We start from the raw sequence: 26,430 nt of genomic DNA on the forward strand, positions 1-26,430 counted from the left end.
TCCATCCCATAAGCAACTTCTAAACGCTGACACCATTGCATACACTAGCAAGATTTTGCTGAAAGGACCCAAATATAGCTGTCTCTTGTGAGACGATGCCGGGGCCTAGCAAACACAGGAGTGGATGTTCACAGTCAGCTATTGGATGTATCACAGGGCTCCCAATGGAGAAGCTAGAGAAAGTACCCAAGGAGCTAAAGGGATCTGCAACCCTATTGTCGGAACAACATGATGTACTAACCAGAACCCCGGAGCTCTTGTCTCTAGCTGCATATGTATCGAAAGATGGCCTAGTCGGCCATCACTGGAAAGAGAGGCCCATTGGACTTGCAAACTTTATATGCCCCAATATAGGGGAATGCCAGGGCCAAAAGAATGGGAATGGGTGGGTAGGGAAGTGGGGGGCGGTATGGGGGACTTTTGGGATAGCATTGGAAATGTAACTGAGGAAAATATGTAATAAAAATATTAAAAATTAAAAAAAACAAATAAAGACTAATACAGAGGGCTCCTCAAAAAAAAAAAATAATTGAAGGCAGTAACCTGGAGGTGGGAATTATGGAAGGAATGTTTGCTTGCTTGCTCATTGGCTAACCCATAGATATATTTATGTTTACCTAGCATTTTATACAGTCCAGTACCACCTCTCAGAAGAATGATGTTGCCTACCCACTGTGAGCTGGGCCAATCTGTATCAATTAATAGTCAAGACAATCCCTTGCAGATATGTCACAGACCAACCTGATAAAGACAATTACTCAATTAAGATTCTTTTCTCAGGTAATTCTAGGCTGTCTCAAGTTGTCAGTAAATGAACACAACCAGAGGAAAAAATATATAATATATACATATAATATGTATATTATATATTTATATTATATATTATGTACAGTGCTATATATATATATATATATATATATACATACATACACACATACACACACACATATATATACATCTACTTAACACCCATCCCTGTAAGGTTCAAGGAAGAGAAGGTGAAAAGGTTGTGAGAGCCAAATGTTGATGCGGACTGCTGTAAAAGAGCACCTTCTGGACATGACAGGGTTGCTGTCTCATGAACTCCCAACAGCTGCAGTTGCTTGCAGAAAACTTGTTCAGGATCAGGACAAAGTTCCAGCATGGGAGAGGAATTCATGAAGCCCTAACCTTACCTAAGAAGCTATTATCAGTTGATGACACTCAGGAGGGGAAGAGGCAGTTTCTTAAGGGATATGGTCCCTGGTAGTTTGCCCATTCTCCAATGGATGGGCCTGTGTATAGATACATATTGGCAGCACTGACTGGATTCAATAAATTGAAAAAAGAGAACATGGAGTTGGGATGGGATATGGTAGGGGATGTTGGAAGAGATAGAGATGGGATTATGGGGGATTAATATGATCAAAATACATTGTATACATGCCTAAATCTCTCAAAGACCAAATAGAAATATAGTTAAAAAGTGGGATACATCCTCTGACCTCTCTGTGAACTCCTTTATATATCAGAAAAACACAGGATGAGAAATAAATTCGAAAAACACAACCAGACAATAAACAAAGCCCTTGGCCCAGTTTCAAGACACTGATTTCTGGTGGGGAGACAGAAAGCAAACAGAACTGAAGAAGCACTCACTTCTCATTTTCCCAACATCCTTCCACTTTTGTTCCCATTCATTTTTAGGGCCAGAAGTATTTCTTAATTAAAAGGTCTCCTTGTGTCTTTACAACTGAAGTCCCATTGTTAAGGGAAATTTTAAGGTATGGCAGCCTTTGATAAGCTAGGCTTATCAAAGTGTGCCATACCCAGTGTGCCAATTAAGTAAAGCTACACTGGGAAGAAAAAGAAATAAAGGAAGGGGTGCAGAGCTCCTCAAGTAATTGTTTAGGACGTTGGCAAAAGGTTTAAAGAGTGGACAAGAGATTTGTGTAATTAAATAGTCCTGGTTAATGACTTATATTGCTAAGCACTCAGAGTCACTTATTCAATGTACTTTGACCAATTGAGTCATAACTCACTGACAAGAGTCAAGAGTTGCGTTAATCTATGGATAAAAAGATATATATTTAGAAGGCAGTTTGATCCTACATTGTTTAGTAAAATAATAGATAGAAGTAGGTTTTCTTCTGGGGCCCATAATCCCTTCAGCCTTGGGTTCTTGGTCCAGTTTACAGTACCAGGCATGGGTTCTGTCCTGTGGAGCAGACTTTAAATCCAATCAGAAAGTGGCTGGTTACCACCCATAACAATCATGCCACTACTGCTGGTAGTGAGAAAAGTCAACAGTCTTACCCAACTGTGAACCTAGTGAGCTACAGTAAAAACAGCCTATCAAGATATCCAAAGGATGCATTTCTAATGCTCAGTGGCAGAAACAATAACAATGCTGACACCTTAAGCTTAGCAGACTGCCCCAGTTGCTGGAACTAACTAACTGTTCTGTGGCTTCATCTTCAGCTTGTAGTTAAGGTGCACATGGATGATAGCAGTACCAAGTCACTGATGGTGGATGAGCGGCAGTTGGCTCGGGATGTTCTGGACAACCTTTTTGAAAAAACCCATTGTGACTGCAATGTGGACTGGTGCCTTTATGAAATATATCCCGAACTGCAAATTGGTAAGTCTCCTCGACACATCTGGGTTGCACTTCAAAAGCCTGTTTTATTACAGGTTTTAGTCTGTTTTAACCACTTGTTTCAATATCTCAAGACATGATGGCATGTGTCTCTGCCTTCATCTGAGATAAATCCTTGTCTCTTTGTTTCTTTGTGGCAGACACTCAGTCGGTAGAGGGTAGCCAGGCTTTGGATGATGTGAACTTCATTATGTCACCTTGCTAGTCACTCCAAAAGGGAAAAAAAGGGGGCAGTGTGGTTCATCCTGTTACATGCTTAGGAAGCTCATTAGACTGCAGGAGATTCTGGGTATCTGTCTGCTAATATTCCTTTAAAGAGTACTTCCCTGAAGCATAATGTGACTTCCAGACCTTACATCTATGCTCATTTCTTCTTCCCCTGTCTAAACTTGACTGATCACCAATTTCTCAACCCCATAGAGCAAAGAGGAGTGAAATAAATTGATGATCTCTCTCTCTCTCTCTCTCCTTTAAGCAGTTTAATAACTTCCCTCCTCCTTCCCACTCATCCCCTGGGCAACACTATCTCCCAAGAGGGTTGTATAAAACTCAGAATTATCTGCTTTTGAGGCTTTAGGGCAATTTTTTCTATAGAAAATGGTCCACATTAAAACTGTTCCTTAACCAGGCATGGTGGCACATGCTTGTAACCCCATCCCTGGAGAGGCTGAGATAGGAGGAGGATGAGTCCCAGACCAATTCAGGCTATGTAGGGATAGTCTATCTCAAAACTAACACAAAGCAAAGCGAGAACAGAACAAAGGCTTGCTGTTTCCTCCATTTCTGAATGGGAAACAGGGAAGGAGCAGCTTCCTTTACTATCCAGCTTGGTTCAGGTGTCCACCTATTGTCCTTAGAGTTGTAGAGTCATAGCTTAGGAGTTTCACAGTCTGCATCCTCTTTGGTCTTCCCATAGTATTTACCTCTGCTAAGGATGTTTTCAAAGGAAAAACAAACGCTAACAGTTAAAAAGCAGGATAACTCACTACAGCCCAAAATACTGAAATTTCCACCATTTATCATGTTTTTATGTAAAATAAACTTAAAACCTGACAGTGACATATAAAATAGTAGGAATGCTGCACTACTGTTACAGGCATGGGTGTTAGTTCACACCTCAGGCACTGAAGTCCCCCAGTTCTCCTGCCTCTTTACAGCAGACCATACAGAGACATGTTGCTAGTTCAGGAAAGGAAATAATAGGTTGGAGACAAGGCACATAGGGGCCTGGAGGTGTGCTGAGGAGGGCCCCAGTAACCTTTTATGAGTCATTAACATAGTACCTGCCTCTGTCGACTTCAGATACCTACCCTTTTTTTCAGAGCATATGCCTTTGGCTGAATAGATTCAAACCCAGGTAAGTAAGGACTGCCAGTCTTTAGAACCCTTGTGAAGCAGCATTGTGCTTAACTCAGTAATAGACTCCCACCTGAAATATCTTTTATTTCATCAGAGAGAGTTTTTGAAGACCATGAAAATGTTGTTGAAGTCTTATCAGACTGGACAAGAGACACGGAGAACAAAGTACTGTTTTTGGAGAAAGAGGAAAGATATGCTGTGTTTAAAAACCCTCAGGTAAGATGGCCTGCATTTCCTTAAACTATGTAATGAAGGAAGAAGTTTTTGTCACCTGTGTACTGACCAAACCATAATCTCAGGAAATCTCACAAGTGTGTTGCTTTCAAAAAAAAAATACAAACTTAGAAATACCTCAAAAGATTTTAAAAGAAAACCTTTTTCTTTCTTTTTTTTTCTTTCAAAATTCAAAACATATCTATTTGTTGTTGTCTAATTCTCTTCTTGCGTCTCAATTTTTATTAGGCGCCATTAACCCAATGTGCCTTGATATACTATAGATTATTAAATTTTTCTATTGCAAAGTACTGCAATTTTTAGTTCATATTTGTTTCTTATTGATACTGTGATAACTGAAGTAAGAGGCACAAGAAGATATGAGATCCAAAACCAACCACCATATTTTTAAAAATAATGTTGAGGAGAGAAAGATTTATTTATAGTTTGGGTCAGAGTTTATGAAAGAAAAATACTTAGTTTCTCTTTACCTTTTCTATGGCAGAGTCATATTTTATGGAAAAGATACTATGAAGGTCAGAAAATACACATGGATAGACTTAGTCAGAATGGTATGAACTCTGTTCCTTGGAGACACCCACTCTGCTGATGCAGCTACAGCCCATTCCTTCTCTCTGCATGGAGAGTTTACATAAACCACCCCAAGAATCATGTCTTTTACGGGGTCCCAACAACACTGTTTCAGGAGCACCTGGAGAATGTAAAATTTATTGTGATGTCCTTAGGCAATTGACACAAAGACAAAATCACTGTTGTTGTATTTGAAAGAGTATCCCTCAAGTCATATATCAGGATGCCACCAAAAAATCTAAGCCTTTCTAGGAACAGCCTCAAGCAACTGGAATCACGTGAGAGACACCACATAACCAGAATACCAGCCTGTGCTGCCTGTCACCACAAACACAGTGGACAGAGACAAGGATTGAACCTTTAGTTTACACTGAGTTACTCAGAGAGGCAGCAGTCTGGAAAAACAGACAGCCAACACCCGCAAAAGGTCTGCCTTCTCCACCCCATCTAGTATTCTTTGTAGGGAACCCTAAAAAGGCAGTTAAACATTCCAAAGTGTATCCCTGTCCCTCTAGTCAGGGGATACTGACTCTAATTCACCATTTTGGACTTCTCTGCACTCTTCCTCTGCTACCACATTGCCCTGTGGAACAGAGTTTTTCACCACACAAGGCTATTTAGTCTTGTATTCCTCCCAGGCAACATCCATACCAAAAGCTGGCTCAGCGGTGTGTACATGCTGAGCTCTACTTTGCAATGGCAGGTACCACATGTCTTCATATAAAGGGTCCCTTTCTGTCCCTCCTGTCCCAATTACATTTTTTTTCAATTCTAAAAATGTTACTAATGAAAGAGACCTCCAAGGTCATCCAGACATCTTTCTATTTTACAGAAGAGGAGTCTGAATCTTGAATCAATAGGAGCAGAATTAGGAAAGTCTGGGACAGGCTACTTACGGGAAAAGGTTCTTTCCCTCTGTGTTAGTTTTTTCATCATTGTTGCCAAATACCTGGCCAAAAACACTTACAGGAGAAAGGGCTTATTTGGCTCACAGTCACAGAGGCTTCCATCCATTGTGGTAAGGAAGATATGATGGAGCCTTCATGTTATGATGGACAGGAAGCAGACTAGGGAAGTAGCAAGAAAAAAAATCTAAGATAAATCCCCAAAGATATAGCCTTAGAGACCTCCTTCCTCCAGTTAGCGCGCACACACACACACACACACACACACACACACACACACACAGAGTTCCTCCCCTTCCCAACAGTCTATTCAGAATGTGAATCTATCAGAGGATTAATCCACTAATTAGATCATGGTCCTTATTCTATTTTAATTCCTGTACTAGTACATGGGACATAACAAAGAATTCCTCTAATTCCATGTGTCGAACAAACCACAATCCTCCTTTTTATATACTGACCCAGAAAAAGCAAATTGATTTAATAGGATGTCTCTGCCATCCTCAACATTTGGCTTCTATCTCCATGTCCATGGTGGCATTTTCTAACAGCTCATCCAAGGTAGCCTTTTCCTAACAGCTCATCTAATCTGTAGGAAAAGAGGTAAGAGCCAGGGGAATGTTTCTTTCTCTTTGACCCCATTAGCCATAAATGAGCTATGGTGACACTGAACTACAAGGAGACTGAGGATGTGATGCCTGGATAACAACCATGTACACTGTACTCAGGGCCACCATTTTGCAAAACCCCTTCAAAAGAGACCTTTTATATTGACTCTGTGAAAACGCTGTGCAGGGATTGTGCAGTGTTAAGAGGAGGGAGGAGGCATTCAGCCTGCTGTGGTGAAGCACTAACGTATCAATCATACAGTCAGACTGTAGAAGTCCAGTCTACGAACTTTACAAAGTGAATACTTACCTTCAACTCATGCCTTCGAGAGGCCTAAATGGGCTCTTTGTGTCTTTCCCCAGTCTTTGCTTCCCACTATAGTGGCAATCTGTATTCAGATCTTTACTGCCTCCATTTTCCCTTACTTTGGACTCTGTGTGAAATGGTATCACGTTGCAGTTCACATTTATGTTTAGATTTTATTCCCACTTGACTTTCATTCACATAGCTACCCATAGCATGTTTCCCCTTCTCCCTGCCAATTGGTATTCCATCAGACAACTAAACAAAAACATATTTATTCGCTGAACTGCTAGCAGCATGTGATTTGTTTCTAGCTGGAGGGTTAAGTAGTAATGATGATAGGAATATCCCATACATGTTTTCAGCTGAACAAATGTAAATAAACATTCTCATGCACATATACCCGTAAATGAAATTACAAGGACATAGATTATATTTCTATTTAGCTATGGCAAATCCTGATGAAGAATTTTCTGAACGTTCGTTAGGTTGTCTCTCCCTTTATCATTGTATGAAAATCCCTACTTTTCCAGATTCTCAGCAGCTATTGGTGATGCTTTTTCTGGTTAGTCTGAAAAAATTAATAATAGATTCTAAGTCACAAATAAGGCATTGGTGTCACATTAAGAAAAGAAGTCAAGGTGCTTTCCTTCTGTGTCATTTAATCAAGGGTGAAGCCAGATCTGAAGTCTCTACTTCATGCTCCCTATCTTCCATCTTCTGTCTGTTTGCTGTATGGGTCTGAGCCATGCTTACCTTAAGGCTGTCTTGTGAATCTGTCCTGTGTATGTATATGTGTCTGTCCCTGGTGTCTGTGTGTACTTGTCTCTGTTGCGTCTATCAAAGGGATTTGTTCTGTCTTTATTGAACAGCACAGAAAGCATCCCATGAGGAAGGAATGGGGTACTTTAAAAACATTTTAAACAGAGTTTTACAAGAGATAAAGTCACCTATTCCAACCAACCCAGTTAACAAATATCACTGTTTACTGATCAATTTCAAATGTTGTATGTTATGTTCCACATTTACAGTAAATACTCATGTTATAAAGTTGCTTTAAACCTCTAGTTTTTCTATTTTCAGCAGAAAATGCACTGCATTAATCCCAGGTCCAAGACATGGTAGACAGGAAATAACTTAAGATTGCAGCTATTTTTATAACCTTGGGCTATTTTTTTAATACTGTCTATAGCCAGGAAGCAGAGAAAGATGAAAACTTGGCACTCCATTCACTTTCTTTCTGAGTCTACTTTTAACTATAAAGCTTAATCATATAATACAGGTGACATGGAAACAGAAGGAAAGATTACTTGTGGGGAGGAAAGAGACAAGACAAGACTAAGAGTAGAAGTATAGGGCAGGGACCGTGGGGTGGAGCAGTGGGAACAGGACGAATAATAACATAGTATAGTGACTTACATGAGTGAAACAGTCATGATGAAGCCCATTACTTCATATGTATACTTAAAATTGTAATGAAAAAAATAAGAAAGAAAAGAAGAAGAGGGGAGGGAAAGGGAATAGAGTGGATAAGAGGGGAGGACGGGAGGAAAGGAGGGCAATAGAGAAAAGAAGAGAGGAGAGGAGGGGAGAGAAGAAGAGGGAGGGAAGAGGAGAAGGCTAGCAAGATACACAGTGGGCATACACAGCCTGACAATGTGATTTGATTCCTGGTTCCCACAAGAGGGCAAGAGAGGACTGACTGTTCTTTCCTCTGAATATCACACAACTGCACACACACACACACTATATGGATTAAATAAAACACTCTTAAAAAACAGCAAATATGTCCCAGAATATCAGTTTTGAAAAATTATTAAACTATACAAAACTATAAAAGTGGATCATTAGAATCCCAAAACTGAAATCTTCAATATTGATGAAATTTATTATCAAATGCTTATCTGGGGGTAGGCCTGGGGAGAGGATTTAAAATAGATGTAAAGGGAAGCTTTGAGCTTAATTCTAGGAACAGCAGCCAGGAAGGGTTTTACCACACTCATGGCATGCTTACACTGGTGTAACTCAAAGGCTCCCACCGACAGCCAGAATAGTGACTTCACATAGCTGGATCTGGAATCTAGTGCTAACTTTGTTACTTCAGTGTGTTCTCTGACCAAGGTTACATTGCACTCCTCAATTTGAAATGATGCCATTGCTGCTCTTCCTGTCTACTGCAACACGAAATCCATTGGGTCTACTGTTAAAATGATATGTGAAAGGGAAGTGGCTTGATCTCAACCAAAATGCAATACTTGTTTCCAGTCAAATTAGCCACAAGAAATTTTAAGTTTGTGGAGAGAAACCAGGATCTACAAATTTGTAAGATGCTTAATTGGAGAATGTGGAGAATTCTAAAAAAGATGGTTTGTCTATACTGGGAAGTGATAACAGATCACCCCATTTGAAAATGGGGGAAATGGTAGGAAAGGACTTATTTGGCTTACGTATCTGATCATAGTCTACCATTGAAGGAAACCAGTGCAGGAACTCAAGTTGAGAACCTGGAGGCAGACACTGAAGCAGAGATCTTGGAGAACCGGTGCTTACTGGCTTGCTCTTTATGGTTTGCTCAGCTTGCTTTCTTCTACCATCTGGGAACCACCTGCCAAGTGGTGGCAATGCCCACAGTGGGCTGAGCCCTCCCACATCAGTCGTTATCCAGAAAATGCCCTACAGACTTGCTTATAGGCAATCTGATGGAGACACTTTCTCAATTGAGGATCCTCTTCCTAAATAACCCTATCTTGTGTCAAACTGATTTAACCGGACAGGTGTTAACTACTTCTTACAGATGAAAAGCATTGAGAAAACACATTCCAGTTAATAAATGGATGGGAATAGAGTTCAGATGTTTGACCTCCTTCCAGATTGTCAGCTAAAAGTCACCAAGAGTTAGTGATGGTTCTTTTTATCCACTGGCTGACCAGATAATTAGGTGTGTTCCATTGTGAGGGAAGCAAGGCATTAGAAATCACCTGACTTTCAAGGGGACTTGTGACTGGTCTTCCACTTTTTCATGCAGTGTTTCAAGTGATTGCTTTGTTTGGGCCTTTGAGCTTGACAAACCCAGAGAAGAAAAGTTTTTGTAGATGTGCAGGGTGTCTACTCTTTTAAGGGGAGGGAAAGCAATTGTGAACGAAGCTATTCATTATCTAGCAGATCAAATTTAGAAATAGAGGTGAACGATGTAGAAATCGATGTGGGTGTAGCCTTGAAGAGGCTTCCCAGGTATACCAAAACCTCAGATGTGGCTTACCTCAGAGTGGCTCAGACTTCCCCACTGTTAATTGTCCTTAGCTTTATAAAGCTATTGCATCTGTTATGAGATACTAGTGTTTATCATTAGCAACATCAACAGGCAGTTCCATGAAAGTAGGTGCTATTAAAATCCCTGTCCTGCAATGAAGGGACTTAGCAAGTAATACCCAGTGACATGTTAAAGACCAAATTATAACAAATCTGGATTCACATATCTTATGATTTTTAGATTCAGTCTAAACCAAAAATTATTTGTAATGCTCCACTAAGCATCCCCTACATGGCAGGTTATATCAAGGTTGGAGTCAAGAAAATGGTATATCAAAAGCATGAGAATAACCACAGCTCTATAGGTGTATTCTTTGAATATTGTTTAAGTAGTTGGCCACTTCTAGGTATCTGAGAGAAATCTTGCTCTGTTCTGACAATGACAATACTTTTTATCAGTGTTCAAACCAAACAGAAGACCTACTAATCTCCGATAGGTCCTGAGGTGACGTTTCTTAACTTTGTGAAATGTTGGAGTTTAATAGTCAAACCTAATAATGTCTTTTAAAATGGAAAGCCAAGATAGCATTCAGTGAACTGGAATTACTATTTTTGAAAAAGATTATATTGACTTCACTACAAGCCAGTTTTACTTAAATGTCCAACAAAAATGTTCTGTTAGTCATTCATGATTTGATTCCTGGTGTATGACCTCAGCCAGCAAGCACTTCTTCAGTGATAGATTAGGGATTGGAGGATCCAGGGAATCAGAAGATAAAGAAAGATAGGAAAGTTTGGGGTCAGGAGGTCTTGCACAAGCTACATTTCATGCCAAGCAAGCTTATTAAGAAGTACAGCAACTTATCTACAATTTGTAAGGGGGAAAATAGGACAGAGTCTGTGGGAAGTTATATGATGGGACAAAGACTAATGAAGCAATGAGTATAGCACAAAAGGAACAGTAGATGTACTGGGGGTCGAGCACATCACAGATCAACCTCACAGTGGCCTTGAAACTGGTAACTTTAGTCACTCCTGGGGAAAAGCCTGTTTGCCAGGAACCTTTGCCCCTTGACTGGACCTTGCCAAGTCTGCCCCTGAATGGAATGCAGATCTAGGTGCCCATATCCTTTCATCAGGCCTCTGAGGAAGCCTTAGATTGGTTTGACCCCCAACAGTATGCATAAAAGCCATGAGATGTTTTTGCTTGCAGTATCTATTTCTCCTTAGGAGCCTCTTAAAATGTTTTTGGTTTTTGATAAATTTGTACAATGTTCTTTAATAATATTTACCCTCTTCACAACTCCCGGGTCTTACCTCACTCAGCTCCCTACCCATTGAACTTCATGTCCTCTCTTTCCTTACCACCCACTGCTTTCTCTTTCTTACGAGAAAAATAAAAAAAGTGAAGTCCAATTGTGTTGCCTGACTATTCTTGGAATGTGGTTGATATACCAGGTGTCACTCTACTGAAGAAAATTGACTTTGTCTGTCATCAGAGCAATAGAAAACAAATTAAGACATTGTAGAAACTCTCTCAACAGCAATCAAATGCTAATAGCTCTTAGGCAGGAGTCGGATTTCATGCTAACCTCCCCTCTTCCATGATGAGACTTTGTCTGGTTTGAGCTTGTGCATGTCTTATGTATGGTGATGACACCATGTCTGTGAGCTCATATTTACATCTGTTCTGTTGTGTCTGAAAAACACTGTTTCCTTGAAGTTATCCACCACCTCTGGCTCTTGAAATCTTTCTGTCCTCTCTTCCACATAGATCCTTGAATCTTTAAAGGGGGAGAAACATAATATAGACATCCCTTTTAGAGCTGAACATTCCAAAGTTTGTTATTCTCACATTGACCAGTTGTGCATCTCTGTGTTAATTATCATTTACTGTAAGAAGATTCTCTGATGAGGTCTGAATGCTACATTAATCTCTGGGTATAGCGATATGTCATTAGGAATCATTTTATTGCCATGCCCTTTCAGCAAAATAATAGTAGTAGCTTTTCCTATAGGGCCTAATACATGTCTAACCTCAAGTTCTTGGCCTTATTGGCAGTATCAGGTATGGGTTTCATCATGTGAAGCAGGCCTTAAGTCCAGCAAAAGTGATTGGTTGCTCCCAAAACATTTCTGCCACTATTGGATCAGTGAACATATCTTGTCAGTCAGATAATTACTGTAGTCCACAGTGTTCGTGGTTGGGCTGGATTGGTGTTCACTTTTCTCTTTCAGTGGTATATCTAGCATCTTCCAGTGGTGTGTCTAGCCCTCTGAATTCTAATCAGTAAGGATGAAGCTTCTAGTAGAGATAGATTTCTCCATATTCTATGACTCAGATATAGGATGTCTTCAGCTGTAGAGTTTTACTACTAGGTCCTAGAGAGTAACAAATAACGTTGGCAACCATCCATAATATTAGGGAGTCTATGGGATGCCTTTGGCCAATGACTCAAAAATATATAACTAATTCTGGGTACTGGGTATTTTATTTGGTCTGGTTAGGGGTATCATTTCACACACACACCCCAGTATAGAGTAATTCCATTTAAGCTCCTTTTATATATATGTATATATTTTAGTAAGCTTCTACAATAGTAGGTGTCCATGTTTTTTCAAAAGGACTTTAATGTTAGTTATCCCTCCCCCTTATATCCTTCCTCTAGCCTGTCCTCACATCCTCCACTTCATTTAATCCCCTCTCTTCCACTTTTCTAAAACACCGTTTATATTTCCTCTTCCTTGAAAGAGTCCCACTACCCCATGGTACCTTACTAGTTCCCTAACCTCTGTTGGTGTTCTTAACACGTATCCAAAATTCAAAGGTTAACATTCATATATGACAGAAAACATAAAGTGTTTGTCTTTCTGGGTCTCGGTTACCTCACTCAGTATAACTGTTTCCAGTTCCATTAATTTTCCTGAAAATTATACTTTTAAAAGCTGAATAATAGTTCATTGTGCAAATGTACCACGTATTATTATCCTTTCATCAGATGATGCACTTCTAGGCCCTTTCTAATTATTGACTATTATGAATATGAATGTGAATGAGCAAGTATTTCCATAGTGTGGTATGGTCTATCTAGACAAACACTTTATGTTTTCTGTCATATATGAATGTTACCCTTTAAATTTTGGATATGTGTGTATATCCTTCAGAATACCAACAGCCAGACTGTTCTCGTTCCACTAGGCTAGGCAGTGGAATGCTGTGGCCAACAGAAGGTGGTATTCCTGACCTTAGAGGTACACTCTTGACTTTCCTCCCATGTAAGCCCCTAGCATCAGTGTTCGACACTGAGGTTCTATAGAATTTAACCATTAAATGATGTTACACATATTTTCTGTTCTGCCTTCTGGGCAGGAATGAAGATTCTGCTAGAGCCTGGGTGGTTCACTAGTCAGTCCTGTTGCTTCTTTAACAGAAATACAACAGTTCTTTTGTGTTTTTACATGGGAACATCTCTCTCCAACAAGATCTCGAGTTCCCTGCAGTATCCAGTGTAGTAATGAATACTTGCTGATCTGATTTCTTAATGTTTTATCTAGAATTTCTACTTGGATAATAAGGGGAAAAAAGAAAACAAGGAAACCAATGAGAAAATGAACGCTAAAAACAAAGAATACTTACTTGAGGTAAGCTTCACTTTGCACAATAAAAAAAAAAATCCACAAAAGACATTTGCTAGACCTATTAAATTATTTGATCACACAATAATGGAAACTTCTGAAATGCACTATAAAATTTTAACTTGCAGTTTTAAATGCTAGTTGTTATCAAATGATACCAATTTAGACAATACAGTGGCTTATTTTGTCAGTTACACTAAAGTATGACTTTAGACAAAATAGTTTGCTTTTAAGAAATTGAATAAATAAGTCTTTCACTAAAAAGACATGAATCTTCATGAAACTCTCTGTATCATGTGTGTTCCACTTCATGAAACTCGATATTACATGAATGTCCCACTTATGACTCATTCTGACATGTATATTCTATTTCATGACTGTGACATGTATGCTCCACTTCATGAAGCTCACTATAAGATGTATGTTCTACAACAATATGAACTAACCATTATCTCTAGAGATGCCTGGGACTAAACCACCAACCAAAGAAAACACATGGTGGGACTCATGGCTCTAGCTGCATATGTAGCAGAGGATGGCCTAGTCGGTCATCAATGGGAGGAAAGGCCTTGGTCCTGTGAAGGTTCTATGCCCCAGTATAGGGGAATGCCAAGGCCAGGATTGGGAGTGGGTGGGTTTGGGACCAGGGGTAAGGGGTAAGGGATAGGGGGCTTTTGAAGGGGAAACTAGGAAAGGAGATAACATTTGAAATGTAAATAAAATAATTTTAAAAACTGGAAAAAAGATGTATGTTCTATTTCATGATACTTGATGTGACATATATGTTTCATTCATGAAGATCACATGACATGTATGCTCTACTTCATGACCCTCACTGTGACATGTATAGTCTATTTCGTGACACTGTGACATGTATGTTCCACTTCATGATGCTCAATATGACATGTATGTTCTACTTCACAACACTCACTGTGACAGGTATGTTCCACTTCATGACACTCACAGTGACATGTATGTTACATTTCATGACACTCACAGTGACATGTATGTTACATTTCATGACACTTGCAATAACATATATGCTCCACTTAATGACACACAATGACATGTATATTCAACTTCATGACACTCACTGTGACATCTATGTCTTATCTCAGAAGGGCTCTATAGAATCAGATGTAAGGATTTCCAAATCTTTGTCTTTGGTGAAGCTCTTCTAGCAGCCCAGATAGAAGTCTAGAATTAGACATGTCTGAGGATGTGACTCTGTGAGTTGCTCATGTGCTAATGGCTAGAACACACCTCTGTGAGCCTCAGTAGCAAATCATACGGGATCACCATAGAGATTCAGAGAGGAGATGAATGCCCAGCACCTTTGTTGGTCGCCATTGGGGCATACTCAACAAGTTTCTATTTTTGGAAGCTATTAAGGCAACTGTGCTAAAGACCACAGCACTCTAGAAGATCTCAGATCATATATGGGCATCCTCGAGCCCCAGGCAAGTTGCCTTTATTCACTCCCAACATAGTGTTGATCAGTCTTGAATTAATAGACTTTTCTCTCAGAAGTTCAGATCTGGTAAAGAACTTAGCACCTATGGAACCAATTTACTGACTCTAAACAGCGCCATATTCTGTCCCACAGTGGGCTCACTGCCTCCTGTGTTTCCATTCCCTGCCATGTTCTAGAATCCCTAGACCAAAACTGAAGCAGGTTCTAGTACCTTGCTGCCATCCTCCAGGGTCCTAAACATGCTCTTCCTGGTCTGGTTCTGAACTGTAATATAATGGGCATGTCAGTGGAGGCCCAACAATGAAAATGAGACATCCTTTCTGCTCCAGCCATTAGACTCTAGAACAGCAGTTCTCAACCTAAGAATTGAACAACTCTTCCACAAGGGCCACCTAAGACCTTCAGAAATGTTTTCTCTAGGTAGATCTGCCCACATACAAGAACCAGGTAAAGCAGAGGAAACTTTAATGAACTATTTTGACCAAACTATGCAATCTTTCATCTTTTGTACTATTAAAGCAATTGTTATATATTTCACAATGTATAATGTATAATCACATGTTGTTTTGTGATTAATCACTATGCTTTAATTATGTTCAGTTTGTAATGATGAAAATGCATCCTGCATATCAGTTATTTACATTAATATTTGCAACAGTAGCAAAATTATAGTTATGAAGTAGCAACAAAAATAATTTTATGTCAGGTGTCACCCTGACATGAGGAGCTGTATTAAAGTGTCACACATTAGGAAGGTTGAGAACCACTGCCCTAGTGTGAATTGATGAAAATGAAACACCAATGTCCCCAAAAGCAAGGATAGGAAGAATTCTGACATGTCTAGTGATAACAGAGACTGACTGTCATGGAAAATAAATATTTTCCTGCCACATTCATTTGCTTTAGCTGATGATTAGAAATTAGTTGTCTACAGGAGAACACCTGCTTGTGTGTGGATTGATACAGTTGTATGAATAGCACTTGGGATTTGATTTCGAAAGTATGCACAGCTGAATGTGAATGAAAACACAAAACCTATTATGTGCATTGTTCTGCTGTCATCTTCGGGCCAAAAATCCAAATCTTTAATATATGGTTGGCAAGCCAACTGCTACCTGAAGCAGAAGGTCACTGGGAGAAATGTGAACAACCCTGTTCTCCAGCTCTCCTGCACAGAGGTTTACTTTGGAGGATGCAAAATTAAATTATTTTGCATTTATGAAACTATGCTGATAATAATAATACTAAAAGAAAATAATAACTTTGAGCATCCAAGCAAAAAAATAAAAAATAATATGAAATCTATCCCATTGCTTTTTTTAAATTATTGAGAATTATACATTTCTATGCAAAATTTGAACATCTACACACTCAGAAAATGTTCTTTTCCTTGCTTGTTATAATATTAATCATGGCATTTCTTGTGTTTGAAAACTTAAAATATTAACCTATTTTATATGTAGAATTATATAATAATATTACTACTTAATGGTGATAAAATATTAATTCTCTTTTTTGTTTTGCTTTTGGGCAGTTGTCATTGGTTTTGGTTTTGGTTTTGGTTTTGGTTTTGGTTTTGGTTTTGGTTTTGGTTTTGGTTTTTAGGGTTTCATTCTATATACCACTCTTGCCTGGAACTTACTAACCTAAGCTGGCCTCATACTTGTGGCAATTCTCCTGCTTCAGCCTCCTCAAGTGCTGAAATTATGAGCAGAAGCCACCCATGTCTGACTATTTCACAATAAAATTATACTGTAAAATCAAACTATTACTCCATTTTTACAAAAACAGAAACTGGGAGATTTAGTGGTGCACAGGTGTGTAGCTCAGTTGCAAGAAGTCTGACATAGAACCCAGGATCCTATACCTTGGCTACTCAGTCCTCTCCTCCCCATTGACAGACAACATACAAAGCACGTGTTCAATCTTTCCAACAGAACTGGAACTATTTTTTAAATGTGAACAGAATGTGTGTGTCATGCCTGTGGATTCTGCTTTCAGGAAAGTTTCTGTGGAACATCCATCATTGTACCAGAACTTGAAGGAGCTCTTTATTTGAAAGAAGATGGAAAGAAATCCTGGAAACGGCGCTACTTCCTTCTGAGAGCTTCTGGAATTTATTATGTTCCCAAAGGAAAGACAAAGGTCTGTGTGTCAGTTTTCCCTATAATAACATATCTGAGACAATCAACTTTAAAAAAAAAAAAAAACAGGTTTGTCCCACAGCTAACTCTCAGGTTATTGCAGAAGGTGGAGTAGAAATGTTGTAAGATCCAGAGGGAGTTTGCTGTGAGATTGTGTCTCCTAGCAATACCATCCATGCAGTCTCACCAACACAACTGCCTGAACATGAGCTGAGCAAGGGCAACAATGGACAGGCCAATGTGGACGGAGGCTTCACCCCTACACAGAGAACTACAGCCAACTAGTAATGCTGATAGAGAAATAGTCTTCCCCAGGGAAGAGCACACCAATTGGTTATCCAAAGCAAATGGTCAACCCTGTAAACCTATAATATTGTATTTAGAAATATGTTTGTAGTTGCCATTAAAGAAAAAGAGGGAGAGAAAGGATGGGTATATAGGAGGACTTGGAGAGAGGACAGGGAATGGGGAAATGAGGTAACTATAAATCTCAAAAATTAATATTTTTAGAACAAATTTATTTTGGCTCAATTTTGGAGATCAGCCTACTGTTTCATAGGAGGAAACATGGTAGAGGAAGGCATTACCTTGGGGCCAGAAGCAAAAGAGAGAAGCCAGAGTCCCACAATCCCTTCTGGGAATACCCCAGCAGTTCCACCTCCTAATGGGTCTACCACCTCCCAGGAGTGCGACAGCCTTAGCATATGGCTCTTAGAGGTCAGTCTACCACAATTATAAACCAACATAACAAAATGAAGAATCAGAATGGCACCTGTGTGAGGAAGCGTCTCATAAGGACAAGACACAGAAATACATCACGGGGTGGTAAACTTAGCTGTAACTATCATGTGTGAGGAAATATCTCATGAGGGTGAGACACAGAAATACATCAGGGAGCAGTAAGCTTAGCTTTAGCTATCATGGTCTTGGTACCATGGGACCTGTGCTACAACAAAATCTACACAAATCTATATACTACAATACAAAATCATTGAAGTAATTTGAGTTTTCTATAGCTTTCTCTTGAATATGAAAGTAAATTCTATGGGTTTTTTTGTTTGTTTGTTTTGTTTTTTCTTTTAAATTCCATGTATTAAAGTCATGGGCTATCAAGATGGCTCAGCAGATGAAGGTGCCTCCTACCAAGCCTGACCTACTCTATTCTGAAAACTTTTTTCCTCATATTAATCCCTTTGTTCTATAATCATTATGATCAAACTTGCTTTATCTACAATCTCAGTCGAGTTAGAAGTTTTAAGATTTTCATTAGATTTAAATCTTATATTCTGAACAGTGATTTTTTTGAGAGGCATACTTAATTCATATGCTTTTAATTTATCAGAGTATTTTAGATGTCATTGAAGTTTTGCTTGGCAAGTTGTGATCATGAACTTGAATCTACAAACGTATAGTAAATTGTTCTAAATCTAATTTTAACCCTACTGAGGCCTTTCCTGCAGAGTTGGGACAGTCTGATTTTGTTCACCTATAAAAGCTGAGGTATTTTTTGTGTCTCATCCTCATGAGATGTTTACCTCTGTCTAGAATACACAGAACAGGGCTTCACCAAGTGAAATGCTTGTAGATTGCAGATTTCCTCTAGTAAGTCTTATCCCACATTCCCAAACAAGGAAGTCACCAGTCAGGTGACCCGACCCGACCCCACCCCACCCCACCCCCATCTCTGTGTCATTGTAGGCCACTGTAGGTAATTCTTAATGCAAGGCACATGTTGCCCAGCTTTGTCTTTTTGCTCTGGTGTGAATCTTAGACCTAGTACTTCCTACTTCTGCTACATTTACTCCAGTCCAAAGCTGGGCAGGCAACATTATCAAGCAAAGGATTTATTTGACAACAGAGATGTCCTAAGAAGTTGGATACAAAACATATAAGTAAGCCTGGAGCAAACAGTATGTTCTCATCTTAAGGTTGAGCAACTGTTGCCACAAACATTAGGGTGGAGGGGGGGCGGAGTCAGAAGTACAGTCATTGGGAAAAGACACAAAAACCCACAGGGTTCACAGCTGGTGTGCTTGTCTCCACAACTGAGGATGCTTGCCTGGAAAATGACTGACCAAACAAACTGGCCAAGTAAGAAATCATTTTGCTTTATACGAGCAATATGAAAATCAAACATAATTCAAATTCTGTGCAGAGCAGGAGTGACACATGTAGAATAAACAAATGTATGGAATAAACACAAACATTCAAGATGTATATTACATAAAATAGACAATGTTTACCCAAAAAGTGGTTCTATGAATCTATGAAAATTCTAGTTGCGTTCTTTTCACTTTAAATTCAGAGACTGATTGTAAAATTACTCAAGAAGAAAAGCTGTCTCCTAACAGACTCCCTAAAACTGGGAGGAACAGTGATCTAAAAATGCATCTCTCAGATTTCAGTGAAAATAAAGCAGTTATAAATGTACAGATCAACAAAGAGCCGACTAATGTGGGGAATTTAATCGGAATTCTACAGCAGTAGGGAAACAATGTAGAATTCAAGATAATAAATAGTATTGAAATAATTGCATACCCATGTTTTAAAGTTTTTTACTTTAGCACATGATCCAAATCAAATCCTCATTTAATTAGAATGTTTTTTTTTAAACTACTCAAAAAACATTAAAAAAATATGAGTTGATATTTTCATAATTCTAGGGCACAAAGATATTTCTTAATCAAGAATAAAACCCAAAACTACAAAGGAGAAAGGTGACAGCTTTGACGACATGAGGTTGTTTTAAATTCCTTATGGATGATAATATCAAACAAGACTTTAAGGACTAGTTACATAGTCAGACATTTGAAACATATATTACCAAGTGTGACTATCCATCATGAGTAAAGACTTCACCAAATCAACAACAACAAAAAAAGATAACGTGCACAGACACATGGCAAAGATTATTCAATGAGAATAGCCAGGAAAAATATAAAAATTAGCTTAGTGAAAACTGTACCATCTTACCAGTAAATATGGTAACAGATTAATAAAATCAGTAATATTGACAATGTTGGAGGGAGAGGGTAAAAAAAAATTCTTGGGAATGAAAAGATGGACTGTAAAATGGTACAGCCAAGTTGAGAATATTTAACAAGTCCTGTGCAATGGAAAGAGAAGCAAGTGCAGACCCTTTTGGTCAGAAGTTACCCCTTTGGTGACTGATCCACAGAAATATTTACTCACATACACAATGTTTTTATAATGGCAAAAGCTGAATTAATCTCTAAGCAATTACAGTACACTACTTAAACAGTTCTACTTAGACAGTGGGATACTGGGCAGACATCAAGTACCAGGTTTCCACTTGTGTGTCCTAGGGAAATCAGTAACTGTGTCCTCATAAGGACTGGGAAGGAGTCAGGAAACAGTGTTTGGAGTGGTGTCATTCTTGACTTAAATGTATTATTTGAGAATTTTGTACAATGTATTTGATCACATCCACCTCTCTTCCCTCCACTCATATCTACCTCCCTTCTCTACCCACCCAAATTTCTGTCTTTTTGTTTGTTTGTTTGTTTGTTTGTTTTAACCCATTAATTCCAATTTCTGCTGTCCAAATCCTTTTTAGTGTCTGGCAATCTGCTGGAGCAGGACTGACCTACCAGGAGTCGTACCCTTAAAGAAAACTGAGGACTCCTCCCTCAGCAGCTCTGTGCCTATTTTCCCCAACCCATGCTGGGATTTTGTCTGGCCTGAGCTTGTGCATTGGTCTTGTGCACTCTGTCCTAACTTCTGTAAATTCATATGTATAATTTCCCTGCTGGGTCCAGAAAACACTGTTTAGTCATGTGTCACCTCTGGCTCTTACAATCCTTATATTGATCTTGGAGTAGAGAACAACCCTGGCCTGCACAATGGCTTGGGTTTCATCCCTACTGAGAAAACAATTAAATACACGAATATGTGTGTAGTTATATATGTGTATATATATACTATATATATATACATATACAAGTATGTGTGTGTGTAATGTATGAGTAAGAGGGTCTATCTCATCCTATAAATAAATAATTGATGATGATAGATGGATAGATAGATAGATAGATATGATATGATTAATAGATTAACAGAATGAAAGAAAATGTATCCTCTAAAACATGTAAGACTCTATCAGTCTATTTTACCTGTGGTACATCTAAGGGTAAACAGGAGGAACAGGAGGAAGGAGGAGCTGATAAAAGAAAATAGATAGGGTATAATTTTAATTATGTTGTTTTGTAGTTAAAACATTAAAAGTTAAAAATATATATAAAAAGAAAAATGCCCTGCCATACATAAAGAAATAAGGTGTCCCATATAGTGTAATATTCCTAACTTGTATTCTTTATTCAGTAACTAAGTAGGGGTTCTAGAATATGCTAGAGACGACAACAAGGATAGTGGAACAAATGTGTAGTCAAAGTGAAACCAAGTATGTAGATTACAGGTTGCCATTTTACAACACATTTTATTCACAGAAGTCTCTGTTTCCATGGCAACCCTAATAGCCAAAGGAGAAAGCATGAAAGAGCATGGAGCCGGTGCTAATTTACTGAGCATCAAATTTATCTCTCATCCTGATTTTTCTAATGCTCAATCACAAACTTGCTACTGACTTGAAATAGCAAAAGTCAGTCACAGTAAAGTTTCCGACAGTGGTTAGCCTGTTATGATTGCATCAGTAGCAACCGTGCATGATCACTTGTTTCTGACCCCCAGATGCTGGGACAACCAACCATGATTCCACAACAGATGCTGGGACAACCAACCACATCATCTTTCATTCCATTGCAGGACCAGCACTGATTGTCATCTTTTATGTGGGCTTGACTTAGAGAAAACTGTGTTCAGAAGATGTTTATATAAATTATCTAATATTTCAATATTTTACTTACTAAAAGAACCTTTATTGCAGCATCAAAGAGAAACTGGAGGAATTAGCAACTGCCATCTCAGAGAAATTTTTTTTTCCCCCTGTCTTTTAGACATCCCGCGATCTGGCATGCTTTATACAGTTTGAAAATGTAAACATTTACTATGGGATTCAGTGTAAAATGAAATACAAAGCACCCACTGACCACTGCTTTGTTTTAAAGGTACGTTATGACATACTGATTTAGACTCCTAAGTCATTTCAATTCTGGTTTTTGAGACAGGGTTTCTCTGTATAGCCCTGGCTATCCTGGAACTCACTTTGTAGACCAGGCTAGCCTCGAACTCCGAAATCCACCTGCCTCTGCCTGAACCAATGTTAAATGTTATTTCATAAATTTTAAGTATGACATTATAAAATGTATAGTTTTAAACCAAAATAACAAAGTACTGTGATATCTATCAACTTATGTCCTCAAAAGCTTTCATCTGATCCTAAAAATTTAAATCTAAATTTATTTAATGTACTTAAATAAATTTATTTAAATCTATTTAAATTTATCAACTCTAGAAATATAAGTTTTATATTTTGAGTAAATTAATTTAAGATTCCATTAATAAAACAGACCAGTTTTCAATCCTTATCATATTTTTATTCCACTGTATGAATGTTTTTGAAATTATGATCTTGCCAATGTTTTCTAGAAAAACAATAGAGAAGCCTTTTAAAAAATTACCCAGGTTGTAAACCTTTTTTTTTTTAAGTCTTGTGTATCTCATGCTAGCCTCAAGCTGGCTGTGTAGCTGAGACTCTCCTGGATCCCTTAACCCATGGCTTTCACCTTCCAAGTGCTGGGTCTACAAGCAGGGGCCACCATGACAAGTTTAGGTTATGAGACTTTTAAAGGTGCATGCTGTCCAGAGGAAATGTGTGTTATCAGAGATTTGAGGCAGCTTACATCTTAAAGTTAGACTCTCAGACCACTCCGGTCAGCAAGTGGGTTATTTTTATAGTTATGCTTGAGTGTCTTTTGACCTACAGAGCTCTGGACTTAAGACTAAGGTAAGTTTGTTTGCATTTGTTCTTAGTCTTTTTTTGTTTTGTTTTGGTTTTGGTTTTTTTGGTTTTTTTCAAGACAGGGTTTCTCTGTATAGCTCTGGCTGTCCTGGAACTCACTCTGTAGAGCAGGCTGGCCTCGAACTCAGAAATCCACCTGCCTCTGCCTCCCAAGTGCTGTTCTTCATCTTAATAATTCAGCCAAGTCAAATATTCAATAATTTGTCTTCATCCACAATTAGCATTGCTTATTGTAATCAAATAATTGCCTGGAATTCGTGGCTTCATTAAGGGCTCAGTATTATGCCGGTCTTTCCATTGCTGTGTACCCACTTTTAGTAATTTATCAATAATTTTTACAATAATGAACACCATACCAGCCTAGTCTGCATGACACTTCCTGGAGGTTCTCATCCAGGGCCTTTTAATTCCTGGGAGACATTTGGATATACCTAGAGACATTCTGATATTCATAACTTGGGGCAGGACCAGGCACTACTTCCTGGCATCTAATAGAAGCCAGAGCCATTAGATATTACTAATGCACGAAACAAGCCCACAACCAGATGACCTGGCCCCCAGTATTGACATTGATATTGTTGAGAAATCCTGTGCTCATAAGGTGAAGCTCAGAACCATGGCTGTAAAGGGACTGAAGCAAGGCAGAGTGCTAAACTCATTCACTCATTCATTACTTATGGAGTGGCAGCTGTGTTCTGAGAACTTTCCAGGTGTAGAGAAAACAGGAGTAAACCAAATGTACAATGAGCCCTATTTTGGAGTTTAAGGTCGGTGTGAGGAACTGGCAGTGAAGAAAAGCATGTGCTGAGATGTCAGGTAACAAATACAGATGTGATTCCAAACAGAGAGGAGCGGGTTAGAGCTGACCAGAGCTGGGTCAGGCTCCCCTCAGATAGGGGCAGGAGGTGCTGACATTTGGCAAAAGATATAAATGAAGTGATAAGAGAATTGTAACTGAAGGAAAACACTCTAGAACAAGAACTGTAATGGTAAAGGTCTTGAGATCCCTCCCTGGTGAGGGCAGAAGGAGGATTGCCAAAGACAGCACCCTGTCTCCTGGATTTTGTGCATCCATGTCCATTGCTTATGATGAGAGGGCAGTGAGAATAATAACAGCAAACAATTATAAAGCATTCTGTTCATGGATATAGAACTTGAGCTGTAAGTGGCCAAGTCTGGATGGGAGCTCAGCACTGCAGCTCAAGGTGCTGTTGTTCTTCCAGATACTTTTCAATCGGATTTCAGATTGTCAGCGATGGTACAGGCCAGAATGGTTACCAACAACCTGGGAGTGTCCCTTATTCTCATAGACTCTGACTCCAATGAAGCTGAATCCCTGACTCTGTGCAGAAAGGATTTTAGGATGAGCCTGTTTGAAGTAGAGTGGGAGTTTATTTGAGCACACAGGCTGATAGAAAGAGAATTGCTGTGGGCTTTTCAAGGAAGAACCACTTCCATTTGAGTGGCCTTCATGTTATACCTTAAGCATTGATAAGAAATGTTTTCTATCTTTTTTTTCAGTAAACCAGAGTATAGCATAGCTCCAAAGGTATCTTGAGAAGGGATTACAATCTGATAAGACCAAAACATCAGCCACAAGAGTTTCACAAATCAGTTAAAAACTGTCTTTTAATATAAATTGTATTTCTGCTGTGATCCATAGAAAACATTAGGTTTGCAGCTGGGAACAAAGAAAAGCCTTGGATATACTTGAGTGTGATTCTCACCATATTGCTGCTCTCTGTGAGAATTCATATCCTAGTCACAGTTCCAGCTACTAGGTATGCAAAATATCCCCAGTCTGCAGTAATGGGCTCACCTTTGGACAGCAGCAGTGACTGCAAATCTAAGGACACCTCAGCCACCACCTTCTAGACAGTGACCCCACCTCCTCTCCATCCTCAGCAACCTATCCCCAAATTAATGATCTCATCATCTCCACATTAGTCTTCCACTCACTTCTTCCCTAACACACTACTAATTGGCTTAAAGATAATCGAAATTTAGTGCTCTTGCATTTTAAAATCAGAACTGGGGGAAGAGAGCTTGCCATGCAAGCTTGAGTTCAGTGTCTGAAACCATAGTGGCAGGAGGGAACTGACTCCCAGAAGCTGTCCTCTGACCTACACACACATACATACACACTCAGGACTAGAGCCCAGCATAGTGACTTCCAACACTAAGGAGTCCCAGTCAAGGCCCTCCTGGGTAGCTTGAGATCATGTCTTAAAAAGGAACAAAGAAAAGAGCTGAGTTACTTCCTGAAAAGTCTGGAGCCATCTGTTCTATGCCTTTTCCCAGGATTCTGGAAGTTTCCAACAGCCCTTGCATTCCTTGTCTTGAAGCTACATGATACTAGTCCCCTTGTACATCAGTGCATGGTCATCATTGTCACTGTGTGTGCCTGCATCTATTTCTTATCATCTTCTTGTAAGGAAGGAGAGTCATAGGATTTAGAACATCTACCAGTTCAATATAGCTTCATCTTAACCTGATATCTACAAACTTGCTTCATACACAGTGAGGTGACATTTACTTTTCAGCGGACACAGATCTGTAATAGCCACGTGCTTTACCAAGCTATGAACAGAGAGATCAGCCTCAGATCCCTTCATCTTCCCCTTCTCATCCAATCCTTGAAGCAGCAGTCCTGATTTTATATCAGCGTCTCCCTTACTCCTTCCTTTGTCTGGTCATCCTTTAAGTTCATCATCTAGGTCAACCTCAGCATCATTGCTGTTTTAAAATATCAGTAACACCAGAACCTAGAAACAGTCCTGCCTCAGCAAAGGGGCTTTACCCACAGCTCCTTTCCACCTTAGATTCTGCCTCTGTTCAAACCTTCCATGGAATTTATTGACATTCTCCAAACATTCTAACACTTGTTCAATATGATTTTTCAGTCTTTTTCAAACTTTTATTATGAAATCATAGAATAACCACACTTTTGTTGGCATTTGTCTCTGCGTGCCATCTTTTTACATGCCTGGGGGTTATATTGTCAACTCCCAGGGCTTGAACAAAAGAGGATTTTATTCTAGTTTTTATCCTGATGTTACCTTTACCCCAAGTCAAGTTGTTTAACTTTGTCTGATGCCCTCTTTCCTCATTTTGTGAGTTTAGAGGACATTAGGATCCCCTTTAGCAAGAATGTTCTGCCATGGCCTTGACCTTACACACTCAGAGCTTCTGTTATTCAAGATCAGAGACAAGGATCACGAGGAAGATTCCAGCTGGTTGGCATTGATTTTGTGTTTTCTTTAAGCCCTTTTGCAAGTAATTTCTTTGGTGGCGCACGCCTTTAATCCCAGCACTCGGGAGGCAGAGGCAGGCGGATTTCTGAGTTCGAGGCCAGCCTGGTCTACAAAGTG

At 39.1% G+C, this 26,430-nt stretch overlaps 1 protein-coding gene across 1 annotated transcript in view; it reads left to right on the plus strand.

The window, feature by feature from the left end:
* Apbb1ip (amyloid beta precursor protein binding family B member 1 interacting protein) overlaps positions 1-26,430 on the plus strand; it is a 98,415-nt gene that overhangs the window by 60,325 nt on the left and 11,660 nt on the right. Inside the window, exons 6-10 of the mRNA XM_021155983.2 lie at positions 2,461-2,620; positions 4,092-4,213; positions 13,423-13,509; positions 16,979-17,122; positions 22,095-22,205. Coding sequence (XP_021011642.1) covers positions 2,461-2,620; positions 4,092-4,213; positions 13,423-13,509; positions 16,979-17,122; positions 22,095-22,205 — 624 coding nt within the window. The remainder of the gene's footprint in view (positions 1-2,460; positions 2,621-4,091; positions 4,214-13,422; positions 13,510-16,978; positions 17,123-22,094; positions 22,206-26,430) is intronic.

This window comes from Mus caroli, chromosome 2 (genome assembly GCF_900094665.2).
Source record: "Mus caroli chromosome 2, CAROLI_EIJ_v1.1, whole genome shotgun sequence".
NCBI lineage: Eukaryota > Metazoa > Chordata > Mammalia > Rodentia > Muridae > Mus > Mus caroli.